The following is a 20,818-nucleotide window of genomic DNA, read 5'->3' as shown; positions in this document are numbered from 1 at the left end:
TGCTTAGCATGAAATTACATACCTGTGTTGCCATGACAGCGGCAGCAGTAGCTTCCAAGTAACCTAAACGCTGCAGGTGTTAAGTGATGCATTTAACTGTTTTTGGAAAAAATGTGACTTCCAGCTGCAACCTGCAGCAACATTTTAAAATGACAGGAACGTTTTGGGACAGAAATAATTTATGGACTGAAAGAACGAGATCACAAATTTAAAAAGATGACCACTTTTTAAGGCTTTTAGGAACAACTTTTTATTTCTAAAACATGAAATGACTAAAGTTGAGTTTCTTTATTGGCTGCCAACTGGGGATGCCGCAATTATAGGTTTAAAACCAAGCCAATAAGCTAAATTGTGGGGAATGTGAATCGTTCCATCCTTACTGTCAATCGGTATACAACATAAAAGGAATAAAAATAGGGAGAAAAGCATTGACAAATAAGATTTTTAAGACATTTCAGGTAGACACTCAGGTAGGCTGTGGTGTTGTAACCATACTCAGTTGGTACTAGCCCAAAGTGCGCCAAGAAAATATCCCCTAAACCATTACACCACCAGCAGCCTGAACCGTTAAAACAAGGCAGGATGAATCCATGCTTTCATGTTGTTGATGCCAAATTCTGACCCGACCATCAGAATGTTGTGGCAGAAATGAAGATTCATCAGACCAGACAACGTGATTTCCATGTTCTGTTGTCTAGTTTTGGTGAGTTTTGGTGAGTTTTTGTGAATCGTAGCCTCAGTTTCCTGTTCTTAGCTGACAGGAGTGGCACCCGGTGTGGTCTTCTGCTGCATTAGTCCATCTGCCTCAGGTTGGACGTGTTGTGCATTCAGAGATGCTCTTTGGTTGGAACCAGTGCTTATTTGAGATACTGTTGTCTTTCTATCAGCTGGAACCAGTCTGGCCATTCTCCTCTGACCTCTGGCTTCAGCAAGGCGTTTCTATCCACAGAACTGCCACTCACCGCATACTTTCTCTTTTTCGGACCATTCTCTGTAAACCCTAGAGAGGGTTGTGGGTGAAAATCCCAGTAGATCAGCAGTTTCAGAAATCCTCAGACCAGCCCGTCAGGTACCAACAGCCATCCCATGTTCAATCACCTTTCTTCCCCATTCTGAGGCTCGGATTGAACTGCAGCAGATTGTCTTCTCTGTGTCTACATGCGTGAATACATTGGGTTGCTGCCACGTGATTGGCTGATAAGAACTTTGCGCTAATGAGAACTGGATGTGCCTAATGAAGTGTGTATTTCTCTCTGGAACACCTTGTTTCACCTGCAGCACAGAGATAGAAATGGCTCTACAGAATCTCCCAGCTGTGTGTCCCCATACCCACCCATGAAGCTGAGGAGGAAACCCTTCAGCTTCCAGAGGAAGGAAAATACCACGCAGCCATGACGCCGCGCTCTGCTTTGCTTCAACAAAAAAACGTCTGGAAACACATGAAGTGACAAAAGAGCAAACCAAACGCATGAGCAAACATTTCCACGTGTTTCAGCTTTTGAGGTTCAATAACAAATGATTGTGCAGCAGATAACTGCCCAAAACATTTGCAGTCGCTCTAAATCAGCAAGTCGGCTGTGTGGAAACAGCAGCTGTTTCATTCGACAGCCTCCCGAGAGTTTTAGACTGTGGGAAAACACACCATTGGTCACTTTTTCCCACAGAAAGGAATTCTGTTTGGGCTACAGCAGACCTGAAAGTTGAAGTGAGGTCACTGCCACCTCAAAACACGGCATTGTGCGTTGATTGAGACTGCAGAGATGGCAGCACACACGTGTCGCTGTGGAGTTTCCTCTCTGCATCAGGATGCTTCTATTAATACAGTGGATCCCAGAGGAAAGAAAGAAAAAAAGGAGGATGGGAAAGCGTTTAGTGAGCGGACGGTTTCACTGATTTCCAAATAAAGCCGCCCAGGAGGGAAGCCAGCAAACTCACATGTCCTCCCACTTTGTTTTATGCAGCTAATTTGACTTTTACAGCTTCTTTTAGCACATGTTCTGCTGTGAAACCCACATGCTCTTTCTTGGTGGTAGTGCACACTCATTAAGGATCATTTCCGTCTTTTTAAGCTGAATTCGGACCAGATTTTAAAGAAGATGGAGCGAGGAAGAGCTGTGCGGTAAAGCAAGAGGAGGAGGAGGAGGAGGGTGCTCATAGAGGAGAAGGAGGTCCAGATTGGAAGGAGCAGGCTCCGCTGCAGAGAGGAGGAGGACCACGAGAGAGAAAGGGCAGCCTTGTGTGTGCGATGAAAAACGCAGAGTAATGGGATTTTTTTTTCCTCTACGCCGGTGCAGTCATGTATTTTGGTACGTAAACGCAGCATGTTGCATTTGGTGTCATCGTTTGTTTCTGTTTTTCCCTGTTAAATTCACTGGAGTCACCTGTTGCTGTTATAGCACTTTGAAACTTTGTGATACGAGTCAACTGCATGCTGGAAATTTGGATTAAGGAGCACAACGGTTTTTATTTACTCTAACATAAAAGATTAGATGCAGATTTACTGCCAAAAAAAACAAAACAAAAACTAGGAAATGTTGGCAGAAACACAGATTTCTCCCAGGACTTTGAATTCAGGGGGGAAAAAAAGATTTTCTAAAGGCAATCAGCCCCTAATTGCGAAGCGGATGGGCGTGATGAAATTATCTGATGAAATTTAAACTGTGACAAGGCTGCACACTCTACATAAACCCATTCTAAGAGTCATGAAACATTGGTTTTGGAGAATGTTCCTTTGAGATGACTCACCTGAAGAAATGGGCTGTTTTCATGTAAACAGGTCAATCATAATGTGACACAGGTCTGAGAGTTGTATTTTACACATTTAACAGAGAGTAACTTTTAGGATTTGACTGTCTGCTGTGTATTAATTAGAAATATTGATTAATAGCAGAGATGGTCAGGATATCAAAACATTTCACGAGTTAGAGTACTCTTCAAGAGGTACTACTACAGTTTATTTTATTAAATACACTTGAGCACAAATATAGCAAGAATACTATACACCACATGCGCGTAGTGTAGGAAGTATAATAACTACTCCAGATGAAATTAGAATATTTTAGGTTTACAATGTTTACAATTTTTATTTATAGATTTTTAACATGATGTAATTGTATTACAAAGAATTAATTATAAAAAAAACCTTCTTTCAATACAGCAGGCAGTCATTTTAAAATGTATAAAAATAGATGAGTTAATCACATGTTATAGTTTAAAAAAATTAGCTAAACCTTTTGCCGCCAAAGGTGTTTTTGAGATTTCACGGAGGCAGCCATTTTGAAATGAGCAGAAAAAGCCCTTCTACTGCCCCTAGTGGAATGATGATGAACTACAGGGCAGAAAACATGAACAAAGTTCCATTCAATGGATTTTTAAGGAACGTTTTAAATATGCTAATGAGATGGAGGTCTTAGAAATGCGTGTATCAAATATAATACAAATATAGGGTTAAATATGTAAATTTGTAAGTTAGTAATAGTAGATTGTTATTTTGATTTGTTTAATTTTATACTACAGTTACAGCCACAATTAAATAGCATCAACATACAACAGATGTATGGTGGCTTATTAATAGCTCCCACTTCATTACACAAAAGATAGAACATTTCTAAGGATACACAATAGGTATAATGCTACGTACACACCAGAAATGTGACGTGCGTTCAAGAACACGCTACGCTGACATACTTGAACGCTCTGTTAAGATGTGCTGTTCTCACAGGTTGTTGCTCCCCAATACGAGCTCATGTACTCACAGTTGGAAGAGGCTTATTGTGAAGTGTCGAAGCGGTGCAAATCTCACAAATCTTGCTCCAGGCTTTTTCTTTCACAGCTCGATTCTGATATTTGGAAGACGATTCCAGCTGTTTTCAAACGGTCAATCCTTCCATGTTTTGACCCATTCGTCACCACCGAATCCAAGTCCACGAGTTTTAAACGAAAAAGCCCATAGTGTTAATAAACGCAAGTTTACATAGACCTTCATTGGAAATGACCACTTGAACGTGCTTTTCTTAACGTACATCAGGGATGGGCAACTTCAAGCCTTGAAGGACGCATTCCTGCATACCCTGCTCTGGCATGTTCTATTTGGCTGGATAAACCTGAATAAAGCAATCAGTCGTGAGAAGGGCTTGGATATCTAGAAAACATGCAAACACGCCAACCTTTGAGGCCTGGAGTTAAAGTAACCTCTGAATCTTGTCACTGTGGCTCATTAATAACTCCTTTCAAAACACCTCCTTCCTGTCAGTTCCATTCGTTCATCTGCCTGTCTGCTTGTCTTGTCTCTCAGGTCACATGTGTCACGGTTCCCTGCCAGCACCGGCTCGTCCCGTGCCGGGCAGGACCCAGCCCTCCCCAGAGCTGAAAGCCCTCCTCCCCTTCCACCTGCTGCCTGGTTTCCATGATGTGAGCTCTGCCACACATCATAGCTGCCATAGCAACTGAGATTTCTCTATTTTCCTATTTATCAAAACTCATATTATTTATTTTATCACACTTTTTTTATAGCAGTCAATTTTGCTGGACTGCATCCATGCCCAGATTAGACGTTCAATACCCAGCTGGGTGTATGAGCCCTCTGCCTACACCTTTCCAAATATATCACCTGTGATGCAGGAAGCAGTGACATTTCCACACATCCTGGGGGGTAGAGCTGATTCCTTGGTGCTCTTCATGCAGATGGAGCTTTTCTTAGACGTTCCCGCCCTTTGTGAGAGGTGATGATAGACGGAGCCAAGTGCTGGCCAACTCCAGGCACAGAGAAGACACGTGTGAGGCAGGCAGGGCTGAGTGCTGATGAGTTGCTTCCTGAGCAACCCCACCTTATCTTCAGCACAATCTTTCATCTATAATGTATGGAGTATTTTTTACAGCGTAAATTCCACGGACACACTTTGGCAAAAGTGTTCCAAGTCTTTACACATAACACATATTTCATTTACAACGTTTTTCTCTAAACGAGAAGTTAAATCTCATCAATTTATCTAAACTTTGATTTTACGGTCCTCTTTCCCTTTTTCTGTTGTCCTCTTTGCCTAAAAAGGCTTGTTAATCTGTTTTAAGGCTTTCCAATCTAATGCACACCCGCAATTTTTGTGATGCTTCAGAGACCCACTCCGATCAGTTTTTGATCCCAGTGGTCTTTTGATTATGATTATGCCGTTTTTAGACCTGTGTTGTATTCTGGGACATAGTCTCTGTAGAGCATTAGTAGTTCATTGTTAGTTGAGGGCAGGATCACTGGCATGGAGCAACCCCACCCCCCTTTCCCCTCCCTGTTGCTGAGAGCTTGGAACAGAGAGCTTGTGGCCCGCCGTATTTTCGATGTCAGAAATGTGCTCTTTATCAAACTGAATTTTTTCATCTGCTCCTGATTCACAATGATTTGAATAAAGAATTACTCAGCAATGTAATGTAATGTAAGCTTAATTTTCTTTTTATATGTCGTCCATCATCAGAAAAAGGCCACAAGAAGATGTTAAAAACACCAAAAACACAATTTTCATCAGAGTGGCTCTTTAAGTAACTAATCTTACTATCCAAAAACTATCTTTACTAAGGTCAGGTGCGTTGTGATTAAATATCCTGACTAATAAAACTAACCTTGTTACCACACAAAAAAGTAATTTTTTGTAAGATTACTACTCAAAGGTGTCCTAAATGTCCTATGAACACAGAAACACTGATGGGCGTGGGGTAAATTGTGAACAGACAGAACTACAAGGGCTACTAATTGTTCAGAAGTTTAAAAAGATAACATTCGTTATGCATATTCGTTCCCTACATCATGTTTTCCCTACATGCTATTTGTTGTTAATTCAGATCATGCTGACGACTTTTCTTCCAGCAAATTTAAAACATTTTAAGAATTGTGGAAAACTCAGCTATAGCACAACAGCACAGATCATCATAAATCTTCACAGATGCATCATTGTCTATAAAAAACAAACTGCATCCACTGCTGCATAGGAAAAATGTTCCTGGGGGGGGGGGGGGGGGGGACTTCACCAGTCCTTCCCAGCTAAGAACAAACTTGATGGTCAACTTAATAAAAGCTTAAGGTTGTTATTTTACATTTTCCAATCAACGTATTGTGGAGGGGATGTGACAACGAAACCTGCTGTGTTTTGAAGTATCACCCACTAAAGTTGACTTATCACAGTCAGAACATTGACCAAGAGGGAGATCCAAACATTCAAATGTTGTAATGGCAAATTCAGAAACCCAAGCAAACAGTTGTTTTTTTGCAAATAAACAGCTCCGTAGCAGAAATATCTAATAAAAAGCAGAACCAAATAGTTTTCTTTAATGACTCTATGACTTTATTTCAATCTTGCATTTTGTTTTTTCCCCTTTTTTGAAGACATTCCAACTTGCTTTTTTTTCACTCCATTATTCATCTTCAAACATCAGAATCAAAACAAAACTTTTTCAAAAATGTTGGCGTGTTTCACCTTAAGGCTTTTCCCCCTCTCTTCTCTCCCTGGATGACCTTAACGTGCACTGAAATACTGCTTAAAATAAAACAAATACATAAAAATCACATCTCTCTCTACTGTGTAAAATCATTTCCAAGCTTTCCTTTTTTTATTTTATTTTATTACATCTCCAACAATTCTCTCATTCTGGAGCCACAGGAATATTGGCAGAACTATAAAACGCCTTTGAAGTGTTTGCTTTTGCTTTGTGCATGCATTTTTTGGAGACCAACAATATTAACTCTTTTTTATCAAACTGTTTGCATGTGCTCCTTCTTTTTAAAACCTCTTTTTTTAATCATAACTGTGACATCAACAATACCAGGACAGTAATTTACTTACAAATGAGATCTCACAAACATTTAAAAAAATCCTCTCAGTATCACAAAGTTAAACTAAAACATTTAGCTAAAGAAAGAAATCAATAGTTACTTGAAGAATAAAGTAAGAAGTTTGCATGCTGTTCTTGGTGGGTCTCTCCGTCATGCCGGCTTTAAACTGTCAGAGGCTGACAGACTTGAACTTGTGGGTGTGAAGGAAGTGGGCCCACAGATGAACTCTGACAGTTTGTTGTGTGTGTCTCTGCTGTTTTAAAACCTGCTGTCTCCTTTTCACTGCAGATAGATTGTGCGTTGGCCCTTGGACAGAGTTTGTTTTTCATGCCCACGTGTGTTGTCATGGTTACGTGCCCACCAACGTGTGCGGTGATGTTTATCGTGATTGGTGTTCTTTTTTTAAAAGTATACTAATGGATACAAGGAGGTGAAATTTTTTTTGTAATAAAGCAGCAGCAGTCCATGAATCAGAAAAATGACTTGGCTCCTGAATTCATGCAGGTACATTCTGATGTCTTTGGTTGTTTTCCAGCCAAAGGTCTGCTTAGCTTCACTAGTCGCGTGTTTCAGCCATAACGCCACTGAAGCGGATCATATCTGACGTGTCTCCACCCCGTCTGTGTTGAAGTTTCCAAAAGAACTGATGCTTTGTGGTGGACGTGATGTCTATATTATATAAAGCGGGGATTTTACTTCTTTTTCCTGCAGCTGACACAGTTTCTGTGTGTCTCAAAGGGAAGGAAATGAGTGGAATAACGGGGGGCTGCTTTTTGGCACAGGTGCTTGTGGATTGTAAAGTGGGAGAAAAGTGAGTCTGTGGGGAATCAGGAAGGTGACTTTGATCATTCAGAGACTAAGGGAGAGGCTGAAAGTTCAGAAACGAGCAGATGGAGGGCTGGAGTGGAGAAGGTCAAAAGAGGCTCAGTAGGGTGGAGGAGGAAGGATGGAAGGAAACAAAAGGCATCCATCTCTTCACATCTAGCAAGCCGAAAAGCTTATAAATTTGTATGTTCTGCTGTACGTCCTGTTTGTTATTCATGCCAGAAACGCTGCTGAGAGTGTTTGTTGGGGTTTCATTTGCACAAATATCTACTGGGAGGAAACACATTCTAGTGCAGCCGTCTGGCAGGATCCCACATATACATTCAGGATTGGTTGTTTGGGGAGGAATTCACTCAAGAAACAGGCAAAGTCTTCAACCCCTGTAAAAGGACCTGCTCACCCATGAATAAACATTTCTCACAGTTTGCTGAGTCTTAGGAAGCCTGCATTGTTGTGCCGCTGCACCTTTTTGGCCTACAGCTCATTCAAGATGCAGAAATGTCCCATATTTGTTTGACATAACCGACCTTCTGTAAGATACTTACTTTCTGTCTTCATTTCTTTAGCACCTTTACATTTTTTTTAATACTGTCCAGACTTTTACTGTCATCGTAATGCACTTTGAGTTCCCTTCTACGTTCAAAACGGTTATGTTTCACAGATGTTTTGGGGTGTATCGTGCTTTAAAAAAAAGAATTTACCGTACTCTATTCTGTGTCCTGATTGGCTGTTGAGTGTGTCAACCAATCTCCTCCATGTTGTTACTCCCATACAAACGTGCAGTTTGCCAGAGTTACATGAATCTTTGATCTCGATCAGAGCTTTGTTTTATTTTCTATAATACTGGATTTATTTTCTACAGAAGTTTGAACTTTGAGAGTTTAAACAAGAGAGAATACAGTGTGGAAATGTTTGCAGATTTTCACCCATCGTGGGCTATTTTTCGAACAAAACTCTTGTGATAACCGAGGGAACACTGTTTGAGAGCTGGACCGAGCCATGGAAATATGCTAACTTCTGGCTGAAACAAGATGAAGTAAATTTAGTTGCCATTTTTTCACGCCACGTTGGAACCAGAAATCATCAGTAATCAGTATGTGGTCCGAGTTGGTCTGAGCCAACATTTGTATGGCAACCACTCTCGCCAATCGGGAGTGAGCTTGTTAGAAGGCCACACCCCTTTCATTTGAAAGCAGTTACACGAAATCTGCCAATCAAATGTACGACGTGAGACCACATACTTTAATTAATGAGAAAAAAATTAGAATAGAATAGAATAATTCATTCTAATCATCCACTTCTGAGGATTAGTTTGGAAGTGAAGCTAGCTGCCAATCATCAAGGTAAACTTTTAAAAGACAAGGGGAAAAGCTAGTCATCAAAAATAGAAAAGCACTCAAATATCAAATTCAAAAGTTCATATGAGAAAATAAAAAAGAATGATTCTATCTTCTTGACTATTATAATTTTTCCTAATCATAAATCGACATGTGGGAACTTATCCATTCATTACACACACATATGTCACACTGAATCCAGTAAACATAATAATTGTCAAAGAGTTTGATTGAAAATAAGTGGGAAAAAGTGAATTTCTACAATCTAACTGCTATTATGATTTACTAAACTTTTTCATTTAGTTGTTGTTGTTTTTTTTTGTTTTTTTTACATTTGTAACACCCAGAGCTTTAATTAAAAAACATGTTTAATTTAAAAACAAAAGCAAAAAATAGATAAAATAAAAGTTTTTCAAAGAGAAAAAATATTGCGAAGATTAGAATCGACTTGCTAAATAATGAGGATTCTAATTCCCAACCAAAGAATCACATTTTCTGTCAAACAGCATTGCATTTTTATCCTGTTTTATTGGAAAAAACCTCTGCGATCTTCCGCAATCATTCTCCCTTGCAGGGGTTTTCCCAGCAGGATTTAAACATGGCTGTAAAAAGTTAGTTGTTTGGTAATGATGGTTACCAGAAGCTGTGGTCAAGCGCAGCTTCACGGTGGTCCAAACCCTGAGATATTGTAAAGTTGTGAAACTGCACGCATCACGATGCTCTCGTGGTGTAGATGTTCAAGACATTTTTGCACGGCTTCTGTCAAACAATCCAGAGCATTCAGTGGTCAAAGCTTTGCATTTTTCCTCCACTGCAGATGGATCGCATCAACAAATCCTTGAGTAGCTCAGGCCTGGGGCTAAGTTCACCTCTGAGGAGGAAGGTCAGTTCCTGCAGTGCCTGCCGACTGAGATTCAACTCTGTGGTGGGTTGTGTTTTGTGGAAAACTCACACTGTGGGTTCTCTTCTCCACACATTTTCTGACCCAGTATTTGACTTGCTGAGAATGAATTTCTGTGTCTTTCAGAGGCGTTTTTGCCAATGTTGTCTGCATGAAATGCAAAGATGTCCCTTTATTCTTGTCTTGATTGGTTTGTTGCAAAGCTCTACCTTTTCTCCAGTCAGTAAAAAAACATTTAACAAGTTTACACATTAAACTGATGTTATCATGCATTTACATAAAAAACTCCAAATGTGACCCATTTAAAGCCCAGTGGCTGCTGGAGAAAAACAACATCCTGCTTATGTGCTTCATGTGTAGCGGGAAAACATATTCATATTTATCTGCAGCTGCTCTGGACTATTTTATTTATTTATTCATTTTTCTGTTTGTTTTCCACTGGGCACCCAGGCTCAAGCGTCTGCCCATTATAGCGGCACCAGGCATGCAAAGAGGATGAAAGCTCTGGATGCCCCAGATTCTAAGATCAGGACCTCTGAACCAGTCACCAAGGAAACCGCATCGCAACACCCCAGCTCTGACGCCACATCAGAAGGTGTGTGTCTCTGCGGGCATGCAGACCTTCCCCTCTGTGTTTCTTGTGTGTGTGTGTTAGACATATGAACATTCGGCTCAAACCCTCTCCTCCTAGTCACGACTTTAACTCTTTGATGTGCTGGCCCTCCTCCTGCCGCTTTGGGTTTCACAGAGAGGAGATTAAAGGTTATGCATTATCTTCTGCTCCTTCACTGTGTCTACATTTTCTGACTTCATTCAGAGTCTCCCCCAGGATCAAAAATGCTTTGAAAATGATCTTTGGGTGACTGTGTTTAAGCACCTGCAGCATCTGTGACTGTAGGCATGTCTGCATTAGAGTGAAAACGGGTCAAAGCACAGGCTTCTTTGCAGCATGTGTGCATGAGTTCATCCGTTAATGATGTGTGGGTATTCAAAAGTTTAAAAAATAAGAACGAAGACTTGCATTTTACCAGAGTTTGTTTACTTCAGGGAAAGACGGGCTGACCGTGTTGAGCTTGGAGTTTCTTTCGGAGGAAGATGAGAGCTCTCTGAAGATCACTTCAAAGCACAAACGGGGAATCGGCGGAAACAAACAGACACCCACTCAGCTTTGCAGAACTAATCACTCTTATTAGCAAAGAGTGAATCCTGAAATCTGCATGTATTCCTCCAGGAGTTCGTCCGCCTCACGAAAGATAACAGGCCCCCAAATCGTCTTTACACAAAACTGCCAGTCAAAGTTCCAGTGGGAAGATCTCCGGGGAAATTACTGATTACTAGTGTGTTAAATAAGTTGATAAAGCTTATAATCAGCCACAGCTTTGCTATGTTTTGTTTTTTCCTCAGGAAAATCTGGTAAGGTTGGGTTTTCTCTCAGCTGGAGGAGCTGAGGTATTTTATAGAGCAGTGGAAAAATGTTTCCCTTAAATCTGAGGAGCTTTTGGATGGATTTGTGAGTGATGGACTCCCTACGTCAGCAACCCTGTTCATAAATATATCTGCAGTTTGTTAGTAAAGCCAAGACGGGGAGGCAGTAACGTTTGCCGTCTTTAGATGACATTTTTGGTTCTTTGCAGATTTTGTTCTGTTTGTCCTACAGTCCCATTGCTAATTATTTGTGACAAACTGACCGCTTCTAACTAGTTAAAATGATAAATTACTCATAGCTTGTCAAGAAAAAATGTGTTGTTGTGAATTATAGAGTTTATTGTGGCCTATCTTCATAGGTTTTTGTACTAACGTCTGCTGAATAACCCCTTGGTTTTCCTATAAACAATCAATTTTAATTACAAACCACGACAAGGCAGTAAATGGATGGATTCAGGATTGATTCCTGTCCTAGAATTGAGATTTTTTCTTTTTAGTTTTAGCTCTAACAGAATAGCAGTGTGTAGTTTAGAGGAGTATTTTGCCATGCAAAGCTCATAGCAGAAAAAAGGCTAAAGTCAAAAGTTTCATTGTCATTATCTAGGGTCAAACACGAACTGTAATGCTTGGAAGGTGGCTGAACTGTTTTGCTGAGGATGCCTGCTGGATGGCCTGAGGCACAGACCTGCATGCGCTCACTAAACAGTTTTTGCTCCTTCTGGAGTTATGACTCCATTGAGCAGAGCTTACAAGATCCCAAATCTACTCAGAATGCTAAGTGCCATACTGAGGGGGACCTGGCTGCAGACAAGAGGGCGGACATCATTAGCCAGAAGCAGAGGTTCTACAAGATTTCAGAATTGTAGCACCTTTTATCAAAACTTTTTAATGTGAATAAACTGTGCGCAAGATGTGCTTAAAATGGGGCAAAAAAAAGGTAATAATTTTATTCTTTTCAGAATTCAAAAAGAGTTCAAAATTGCAAAACTGTGAACCCCTTTTCACTGACTATTTAGCTCCAGTGTTTGCATTCCTTCCATTGCTGTAACTTTTCAGCGTTTAATGCGATCAACGTGAATCAGCTTGTTATGTTGTGGAAAAAAGCGACTTTGTGCCGGTATGCAACACTTTATGTTAGTAATGCAATGCATATCGGTGAAAAGCAACTTTAAAGTGTTGCATACCGCTTTTCTCTGTAGATCAGCTGATTCCCGTTGATAGCGTAAGGAGTTACACTAAATCAAAGGGCACGGTAGGTTTGACTGAGAAATCTCTGTTAAAGATTTAAAGCTTAAAACAGAAAAAAACACAACTGTCAGAGTCGTCAGTTAAATCAGGCATTTACAACCCAAAAACAAAAAGTATTTTACAACCATACTGGGTGGGGGAGGAACGGGACATGAACCTCAGATTCTGGACATCCGGTTCTGGCTAAAGACGTCCGGGCGCCGTTCGTCCTCTTTTTATTTTGAAACGTTGGCAAATTTGACCCACCCAAAAAATACCCTCTTTCTTTTCCCTTTTCTGGGAAAACTTCCTGTCGACTTGATTCTGCTGATGTACACTGATGGAATTTTAGCTGCTTCAAAATAAAAGCCACCTTTATCACAACCACACAGTGCTGCTTCGGAGATGCTTCGCAAATGTGAAGATACAAAAAGGAGTGTATATTGACTCAAATGGGTTCGATTTACAGCTGCTTAATTTCGGCCCAAGAACTTACACATAAGATAAACTGTGCGTTCTTATAAACTAACTTAAATACTTCCTATTTTTGTTCTAGCATTTTATTGTCATTTTTTTTCTATAGTATAATCTCTTCCTCCTTTATTTTGACATCTTGTTGGATCCCTTAGGTCCAAATCCTTCTTCACAGTCAACACCCTTGAGCAGCTGTCCCTTTGAAGGGACCTCTGACCAATCGCTGCCCCTCAGCCCGAGCACCTCAGAAAATCACGGGCACAAAGACGCAGAGGCAGACGCTCCAGACGGAGAGACAGAAGAAGAGAAAGCGTTGCGGCTTCTCTACTGCTCGCTCTGCAAAGTGGCTGTCAACTCAGCCTCCCAGCTCCAGGCCCACAAAAGTGGTGAGAAACAGTCGGCGTTTGATCAAAGCGAGCTGCGATTGATTCGCTTTTAAAGAGCCCTTTTGGTTGTGTTCAGGTACCAAGCACAAGACAATGATGGAAGCCAGAAATGGCGACGGAGCCATCAAGTCATTCCCGAGGAGCGGCGTTAAAGCCAAGATGTCTGCTCCGCCAGAGTCATCAACCGGCCTGCAGAACAAAACCTTCCATTGTGAGATCTGTGATGTGCATGTCAACTCAGAGACTCAGCTCAAACAGGTCAGCACAGACAGAGACCAATCCAAAAAAAGGATCAGATTTTCTTTTTTTTTAAATAATCTTTCCCCCCCCCCACTGTTTTTGTTAAAAACTCATAACAGTGACTAAATGTTCTTCTTTTGGGGTCTTTTCCTGTACCTATTTTTAAACTTTGAACATAAAAGCAACAGGTCAACAGTTCTGCCATTAAAACCCTGAACACAGCCATCATCATCTTTTATAAACGAGCTGTGCGTATTTTATTTCCAAACTGAACTTGCACCCATCGCAGCAGGTGAGCTAACATCACAGATCCCTCAGATGATGAGCCAAAAGCTCTACAGCCCCCTTTTTTATGTCTCAGTGAGCTTTTGGATTTGCTGTCAGCCTCTCATGTTCGTGATATGAATGCATAGCGTTGGTCCTCATACCTGACTGTTTAAAGTTAACTGTATCCAGGTGCTCATGCATATTCAGCAGATCACCGCAGATCGCCGGCCGCAGCCATCTGTTGATGCCCGGTCAGTCAAATCACAAAGCTGCCGCTCCTGAATGTTTGTGCCCAAACATCTGCAAGCTTTCAACCTTTTTCCATTCCCGATTAAGCTTGCTTGTAGCGGCTACACGTCTGTTCCTTTTAAACCTGTTCTGCTGTGACCAAACATGGGATATTTGCCATTGATGATGTACATGAGTAACACTAGGTTTTGATGATGACTTATTTAAAGACCTAATCAAAGGAAAATTATGTTTTTAACATGTTCTTGTGGTATTTTTCTCATGTTGGAGTACATATGTAAAAAGAAATACAATTAAAGTTGTATTGCTTTATGAAAATCATTGTGAATCAGGAGCAGATGAAAAAAATGCATATGGAAAAACAATCAAAAGCTAAATAGCATATACTTATTCAGCGCTTCACTACCTCCTTAAAAGGCCCAAAGCATTTTACAGTCACAGTCCCATGCAAACACACATTCACACACTGATGGCTCTGTCGCCGAACACTGGCGCCAACCTATAACCATCAGGAGTAATGTGGGGTTGGGTGTCTTGCCCAAGGACACTTTGAGACATAGGCGTGCAGAGCGGGAACCTGCGCCTGGAAGTGACTTATTATTACGCTATTGAAGCCTCCTGAGGAGCTGATGGGTTCAGTTTAATGTCTGACACGCTTCGCTCTTATAAAATGTGCCACAGTCCATTCCATTGTTTATGTTCATATACTGAAATAAATCAGAGGGAGAAATTAAGTTGACTTTGTAAGAATCGAGAAACATTATTAATCATCGGGGGAAATAGGAACTCTGAGGTGCAAATATAAGGAAAAAAATAGCAGTTAGCATAAAATAAAAAGCCCAAGCTCTCCTCTCCTCTCCTCCTCCATCCAGAGTATAGGTGAGCGAGTGCTTCTCTACCTTTCACCCAGGTGTCGCCAATTAAAAAATAAAAAAAGGCGAAAATTGCAAAACTACAAAGTAAACAAAGAAATGTTGGAAGAAACCTTATCTTGGCTTTTGCACAGCTATCTTCTAATCAGAGGTCGGCCTCTCTACCTCTGCACCGTGGCCACCTCAGCTTGTAGCTGGGATTCAGGTGCTTCAGTCGACAGGCCACAAGCTCCCTGCTCCACTCCATTCTTATGCATCCACTTGTAGACAAATATATCAACGTACGTCTTTGCTTTCCCCATCTGAGCTGGCAAAACTGTGCGGCTGGATAGCTCCAATATTGTTCGCCATTTTTGTTGAACCAGTAATGTTACGTTGGGGTTAGAGGAGGGGCTGTAAGCTAGAAGGAGAGCGTGTAAACAAGGGGATGATGGGAAATGGGGGTGGGTTTACCCTGCGCCAACAATTCTGACCACAACGGCATAATTATAATAAAAAAGAACACTGGGAACGCTACTACAATAGATCAAAAGATGAACAGACTGGAACTTTAAGTGCATTTGTTATGCTCATTTGTTTTCATTGACATTAGTATTGATGCAAAAGTCTATTAGAAAGCATTGTTGATAGTGGTAAACAAAAGCTGTGCATCCCTGGCCCACTGCACAAAACAAAGTGACACGCCCATTGCAGTAGTGTAAAAAGGAAATCACTTGCCTTTAAAAGAGCTGACATTTACAGTTTTGGCACCCACATTGCAAACCACGCCGTCTTACTCGTTTGAGCTGCTACCCGTGTTTTCCTGGATTACGTTTGTTTTTCTGTGTGTTTCAGCACATTAGCAGCAGGCGACACAAAGACCGAGCAGCGGGCAAACCAGCCAAGCCCAAGTTCAGCCCTTACTCTTCCACCCAACGTCACCAGAGTCTTCAGGCAGTAAGTTCTCTGCCCTCATCATTGCATTTGTGTACACAAGTGGATTCTCAGGAGCCCCTTCCAGGAAACTCCCTACTGGCAGGGAGACAAACTGTTGGTGATAAGGGCTCAAGAATAATGTTTTTGTTGCTTTACTTGATGATGATCTACAGGGCAAAGGCACATAATGGATGAAACCTAATTACTTTGTAATAAATTCCAAAACTTGTGCAGGTCTCCAGAAAAAGTCTACTTCTGTTTGTCTTTGATCTTCAGATAAGGCTGGCTCTTGGAAAACACCACGACGTGAGCAAACCCCTGGCGCCTTGTCTTCTGCAGAGACAAATCTCCGTTGCTGCTGCAATGGCATCATTGCCCACATTTCCCCTCCAGCCTGCCACAAACTCCAGCCCCGCTCTGTTTCCCAGCCAGGCCCTTCCCCAGGCTCTACTTCACCCGGCCTCTGGGCCCATTTGTCCAACACACACTTCAGTGCTGTTTTCCCCCTTCTGACTCCAACAGTGATGAACCTCAGCGAGAAAGAGACCTACAAATGTGATAGAAAACAGCACACGGCAAGGATGTTTGCCAGGATTGAGAGAACAAACTGAAACACAACAACAAAAAACAACTAATTAGTATTTTCAGATGAAAGTGTGCAGTGCAAACACAGATGCAGCCGTCACACACGCTCAGTAATCTCTGTTTAGATGTAGTTTGAACAGAGATGCAGAATGGTGCTCTGCAATGATGGCTATACCTGTGTGAGTGTTTTTCCAGACTTGTATGCACAGTGACAGAAAAAGGGTTTGGACACGCTTGTATGCAGTTTTACTTAGGCAATCCTTCTATACTGCAAAGGACCCTCTTCTTTCTCTTTTGACAGATTTAAAATACATTTTAAAAAGTAGTTTGAACGCTTAACTCGTGTGCCAGTTGCACTTTAGTGCTACAGATCGAGTAGCGACAGACAACAAGATGGCACCCGAATATTATTAGCCGGAACTGGAAATTCAAGTTCTTCCCCCCATTTCGGTCGGGAAAAATAAAAAGACAAATTTAACCGGCAGTTTGGCGACCCTAACAGCCACGTCTTTTTTTCTATTTTAAGCTTCAAACCTTTAACACCGTAGTTGTCTCTGCCAAAACGTTGACAAAACTCCTTATGCGATGAACGGGAAAAGAGAAAAAAGTGGCTTTGCAGCGATAAGTAACACTTTAAAGCGACTTTTCCGTGATATGCAACACATTACTAATATAAAGTTTTGCATATCGGCGCAAAGCAACAGAATAAACTGATTCACACTGATCGCATTAAGGGTTGAATGTTATGCTATTTGAAGGAATGCAAACACTGGAGCTTAAACTCCGACTTATTAGGGTTTACAAATCTGAACACATTTTTTTATATCAATTTTAAAAGAAAGAAAACAATTGCCATTTTTGCAACATTTTGAGCTCTTCTTGCGCGCTAAAACTTTATTTTGTACTGAAAAGCGGCTAAAGTTGTGGAATTTCCGCTTCAGGCTAATGATGGGCGCCATCTTTTCTGCAGCCAGGTCCTCCTCATAATTTGTTTTACATGTTCATGATTCAATTCATTTTACCATTTGTTATTATTCACCCAAAACTAAAGATTTTCATGTAATTTATGGTTTAAAGTAAACAAAAATGAAATTATTTTGTAAAATTATAAATTCTCATGTCAAATATGTAACAGAAACTTGATGCAAGCACTATGGAGGGGAGGAATAAATTGATTAATTACTTTTATTTTTTATCTTTTAACCCAGCTCTAACAAAAGAGGTTTGTGTTGAGGATGTCCAAGCATTTGTACTGTACATTGGAATGAAAGTTGAAGCATGCTTGATTATTTTTATAGTAAAAAATTCACTGTGGACACTTATTGTGATCAAAAACAGTTCCTTTGTGTTTTATATAATAAAGTTTTCTTATAAGATCACCTCATGCATTGGATCCTCCAAAAAAAGCATTTTTTGAACAAACTTGATTGCTGTTGAGCTGAATTGATTCTCTTTATAAAAAGACTTATGGCAGAACGTTACTTTTCTTTTGTCATCTGATATTTGTTTAACTAACCATCCGAACAGCAAATGCAAAAGTTGTAGTCAGACATCACCTCCCCCTGAAACATCTAAATCATTGCATTCTGACTGACTTATACCCAGTTTATCCCCTTTCATTACAAACCGGCACGCAAAAGTCTCCTGCCCTTGGTCATCGTTCAGGTATGTTCCTTCAAAATAAAATCAAAATGATACATCCAAAGCTGGGAGACTTTGAAGGCTCCCCTACACACCCTTAAGACTTAATTCCTCGCCGTGAATCAATACAGGAATGTTCTTACTGACGTTATTGCCTTTTTCTCTGATGAAATTTACAACAATGTAGCCCCGAGCAGCATGGTCAAAGTGGGGAACTTGTGTTTTTTAGAAAGGTAACACTCACAGATGTGTGCCACGAGTGGGTCGTGCGCACATGCAAACGTAACCTTGTGAAAGGTGTGCAAAAAAGCCTGATGAATGCATTCCTTTGCTGAATATAATAATTTGAAAGAGGTCATACTCGGTTTAGTTTTCGCGACCTGTTCCTGGGCAAAGAAATGGTCAGGTGAAGATGTCTGGATCTGCCGCCCCGAAACCTTTCTGCTCATTCTTAAATTCTGACATAGACTAACAATATCTTTATATAGGGTTCAGTTTCTCAACAGTACTGAGATGGTGTTTATTTTTAAATGCACGAAAATAAAATAGTCTGTTTCAACTCTAGGCCTAAACAACCTTCATTATGGTTGCTTCCAACCACTCCTGGGTTTGCAGCTTTTGACTGCTAAACACACCTGAGTCGGGTAACCAGCAGTGACTAGAGCAAGGATATGTGAAAAAAAGGAGGAGTTATTTATCCCTGATGGTATTAAGTATGGAACAGAAGGACAAGGCAGTTTGTTTGCCTATTTTGTGTTATAGAAGGACTGGCTTTGGTCCTGACCAGGACTCTGTGGAGGTCTAAGTGGAGGAGGATGCCCTTTTATGAGGTTTGGGTAGTTTTTGGGCTAGACTCTAAAGATGGCCATAGAAAGGCATTGTCACACAGCGACTATGTACATTTTGAACATTTTTAACATGTATTTTCAGTCTTTCATGATACATGTGTGATATATGTAATTCTTAAGTGTTTCTTGTGTTCGTCCTTCATCGATGTGCGCAGATAGTTTTTGGCCCACAGGTCTTTACATGAATCCGGTTTTGAGCTGTTCCAAATTTTTGGTCTGTTGAGAATTACGCATTATATGCGTATTTTACATAGTTTATACGCAATTATTAGGTAAATCTTAGGCAACTGTGCGTGATTTTTGTGAGATGCTGTCAGAAGTCAAAACTCGGTCTCCCCAGAGTTCTAACCACACTACATCTCCCAGCAACCCTAGCGCACACTTCCTGGATGCCACACACCTCACTCAATCAACCTCAGCATACTTAACCCTTGTGCCATCCTAGGCACTTTAACGTTGTGAGTTGGGTCATCTAGACCCACCAGATAATGTGCTGAACCTTTTTTCTTCAATGTTTTGTGATCTTCACTGGTGTCCATGGATTACATGAAATCTTTCCACCTTTATCCGCCTTTGTCATGTTAGACATAACACGTCAATGTATGGGTGGGGTCATCTAGGGTAGCACAAGGGTTAAACACTGCACTGAGTTGGGCTCAATGCGAAGTAATGTTTGTGCCACTCTGCATTCCTTACTGAGGTTTGTATTTGGACCTGATCTTCTGATTCCATTTGCCTGGCGCCTGCCCTGACTCTCACCAGGATCCCGACTACCCCGTCTCTTCTCTGATGCTCTCATGCCTGTTATTGACCCCTGTCTGCCTGACCCTGATTTAGCAATGTGGACTTTTAGCTGAGGTACTATACAGCAAGGGGAACCAACTTTCTGCCTGTTCTTGTGACAGATGCATACGCTAATTTGAGGCTTTCCACGTATGTTAAACAGACTTTGCACACATGAATCACCAATGTATAACTTTTAGATCCCACTTATCCTGTTAAAACTACGTACCTCACGTATGAATCACTAATGCATATAAACAGCGCACTGTTAATGTTTCATGTTGATTAATTTGTTCTTTGCGTGGTTAATCATCTTTCGTACTTCTTCTGTGGTCTTAATGTGGTTCATCTGTGATACATCTTTGAAGATTCCACAAAAAGACCACCATTTATCTAACTTGTTCCATGTATATTCACGTTTGACCAGTTTTCCTCTCTGCAATATGCACAACAATGCACATTGTGGCTGTGCGACATGACCTTAAAGGAAAGGGCACCAAGTGAGCCTCCACAAGATCAAGGCAAAAATTGTTGACCTGACTTGTGTTTCCAAACCCTGTCCATCTCAATTTAGTCTTTGTAGCTACATGCTGAAGTGAAATTGGAATAATTATCCTGATATTTACTGTTCCTGACTTCTGTGTCATTCCAAATGAAATAACTCCAGTTCAAAACTAAAGTCACTCACAGCTCTCTTATTCTGCCAGTTGTCAGAGAGATCATTATCATTATGATTATTAACTGTTTGTGTTGATGATTGTGAACATCTGTGGACTCAACTCTCTACAGGCTCCAGGAATCCAGACCTCCTCTGGCCCCTCCAACTCCCCTGGCTCCTTCACGCGCCAGCTTTCACTCCCTTTCTTCTTTCCCTTACTTTTTTTAAATATATATATATATATTTTTTTTCCACAAAAAGTTTTACTTTCTCTACTATATGCACACATAAACATGCAGCAGCATGGCAAAACTTGGAATGGGGGAGTTCTTCAACCAGCAGAAACCTAAAAGGTAAACCTGAGCTGCTTT

General features: G+C 40.9%; 1 protein-coding gene across 6 annotated transcripts; it reads left to right on the top strand.

The window, feature by feature from the left end:
- The first annotated feature begins 2,168 nt into the window (after positions 1-2,168).
- On the top strand, positions 2,169-17,896 carry LOC101159450 (zinc finger protein 385D). Of its 6 annotated transcripts, none has more exons than XM_011481239.4 (8): positions 2,169-2,306; positions 4,295-4,410; positions 9,794-9,859; positions 10,328-10,472; positions 13,159-13,389; positions 13,466-13,647; positions 15,852-15,953; positions 16,209-17,896. In XM_011481239.4, the coding sequence occupies exons 1-8, from the start codon at positions 2,297-2,299 to the stop codon at positions 16,443-16,445; spliced, it is 1,089 nt and encodes a 362-aa protein (XP_011479541.1). In that variant the 5' UTR covers positions 2,169-2,296; the 3' UTR covers positions 16,446-17,896. The 6 variants fall into 6 exon arrangements, with proteins under 6 accessions (XP_011479541.1, XP_004074415.1, XP_011479543.1 ...); XM_004074367.5 differs by having other exon boundaries at positions 9,794-9,901; XM_011481241.4 differs by lacking the exon at positions 4,295-4,410 and having other exon boundaries at positions 2,171-2,306.
- Positions 17,897-20,818: the final 2,922 nt, after the last annotated feature.

Source organism: Oryzias latipes, chromosome 11 (genome assembly GCF_053564925.1).
Source record: "Oryzias latipes strain Hd-rR chromosome 11, Olatipes_Hd-rR_3.1".
Classification (NCBI taxonomy): Eukaryota; Metazoa; Chordata; class Actinopteri; order Beloniformes; family Adrianichthyidae; genus Oryzias; species Oryzias latipes.
The sequence above is the reverse complement of the archived record's forward strand: the minus strand, read 5'-3'. Positions and strand labels throughout refer to the sequence as shown.

Bases quoted from the DNA above. Each gene is read 5' to 3' on its own strand.
- LOC101159450 (XM_004074367.5), top strand. The intron at 4,411-9,793 runs GTGAGCTCTGCC...CCTCCACTGCAG, and splicing joins TGCTGCCTGGTTTCCATGAT to ATGGATCGCATCAACAAATC. The intron at 9,902-10,327 runs GTGGGTTGTGTT...CTGGGCACCCAG, and splicing joins GACTGAGATTCAACTCTGTG to GCTCAAGCGTCTGCCCATTA.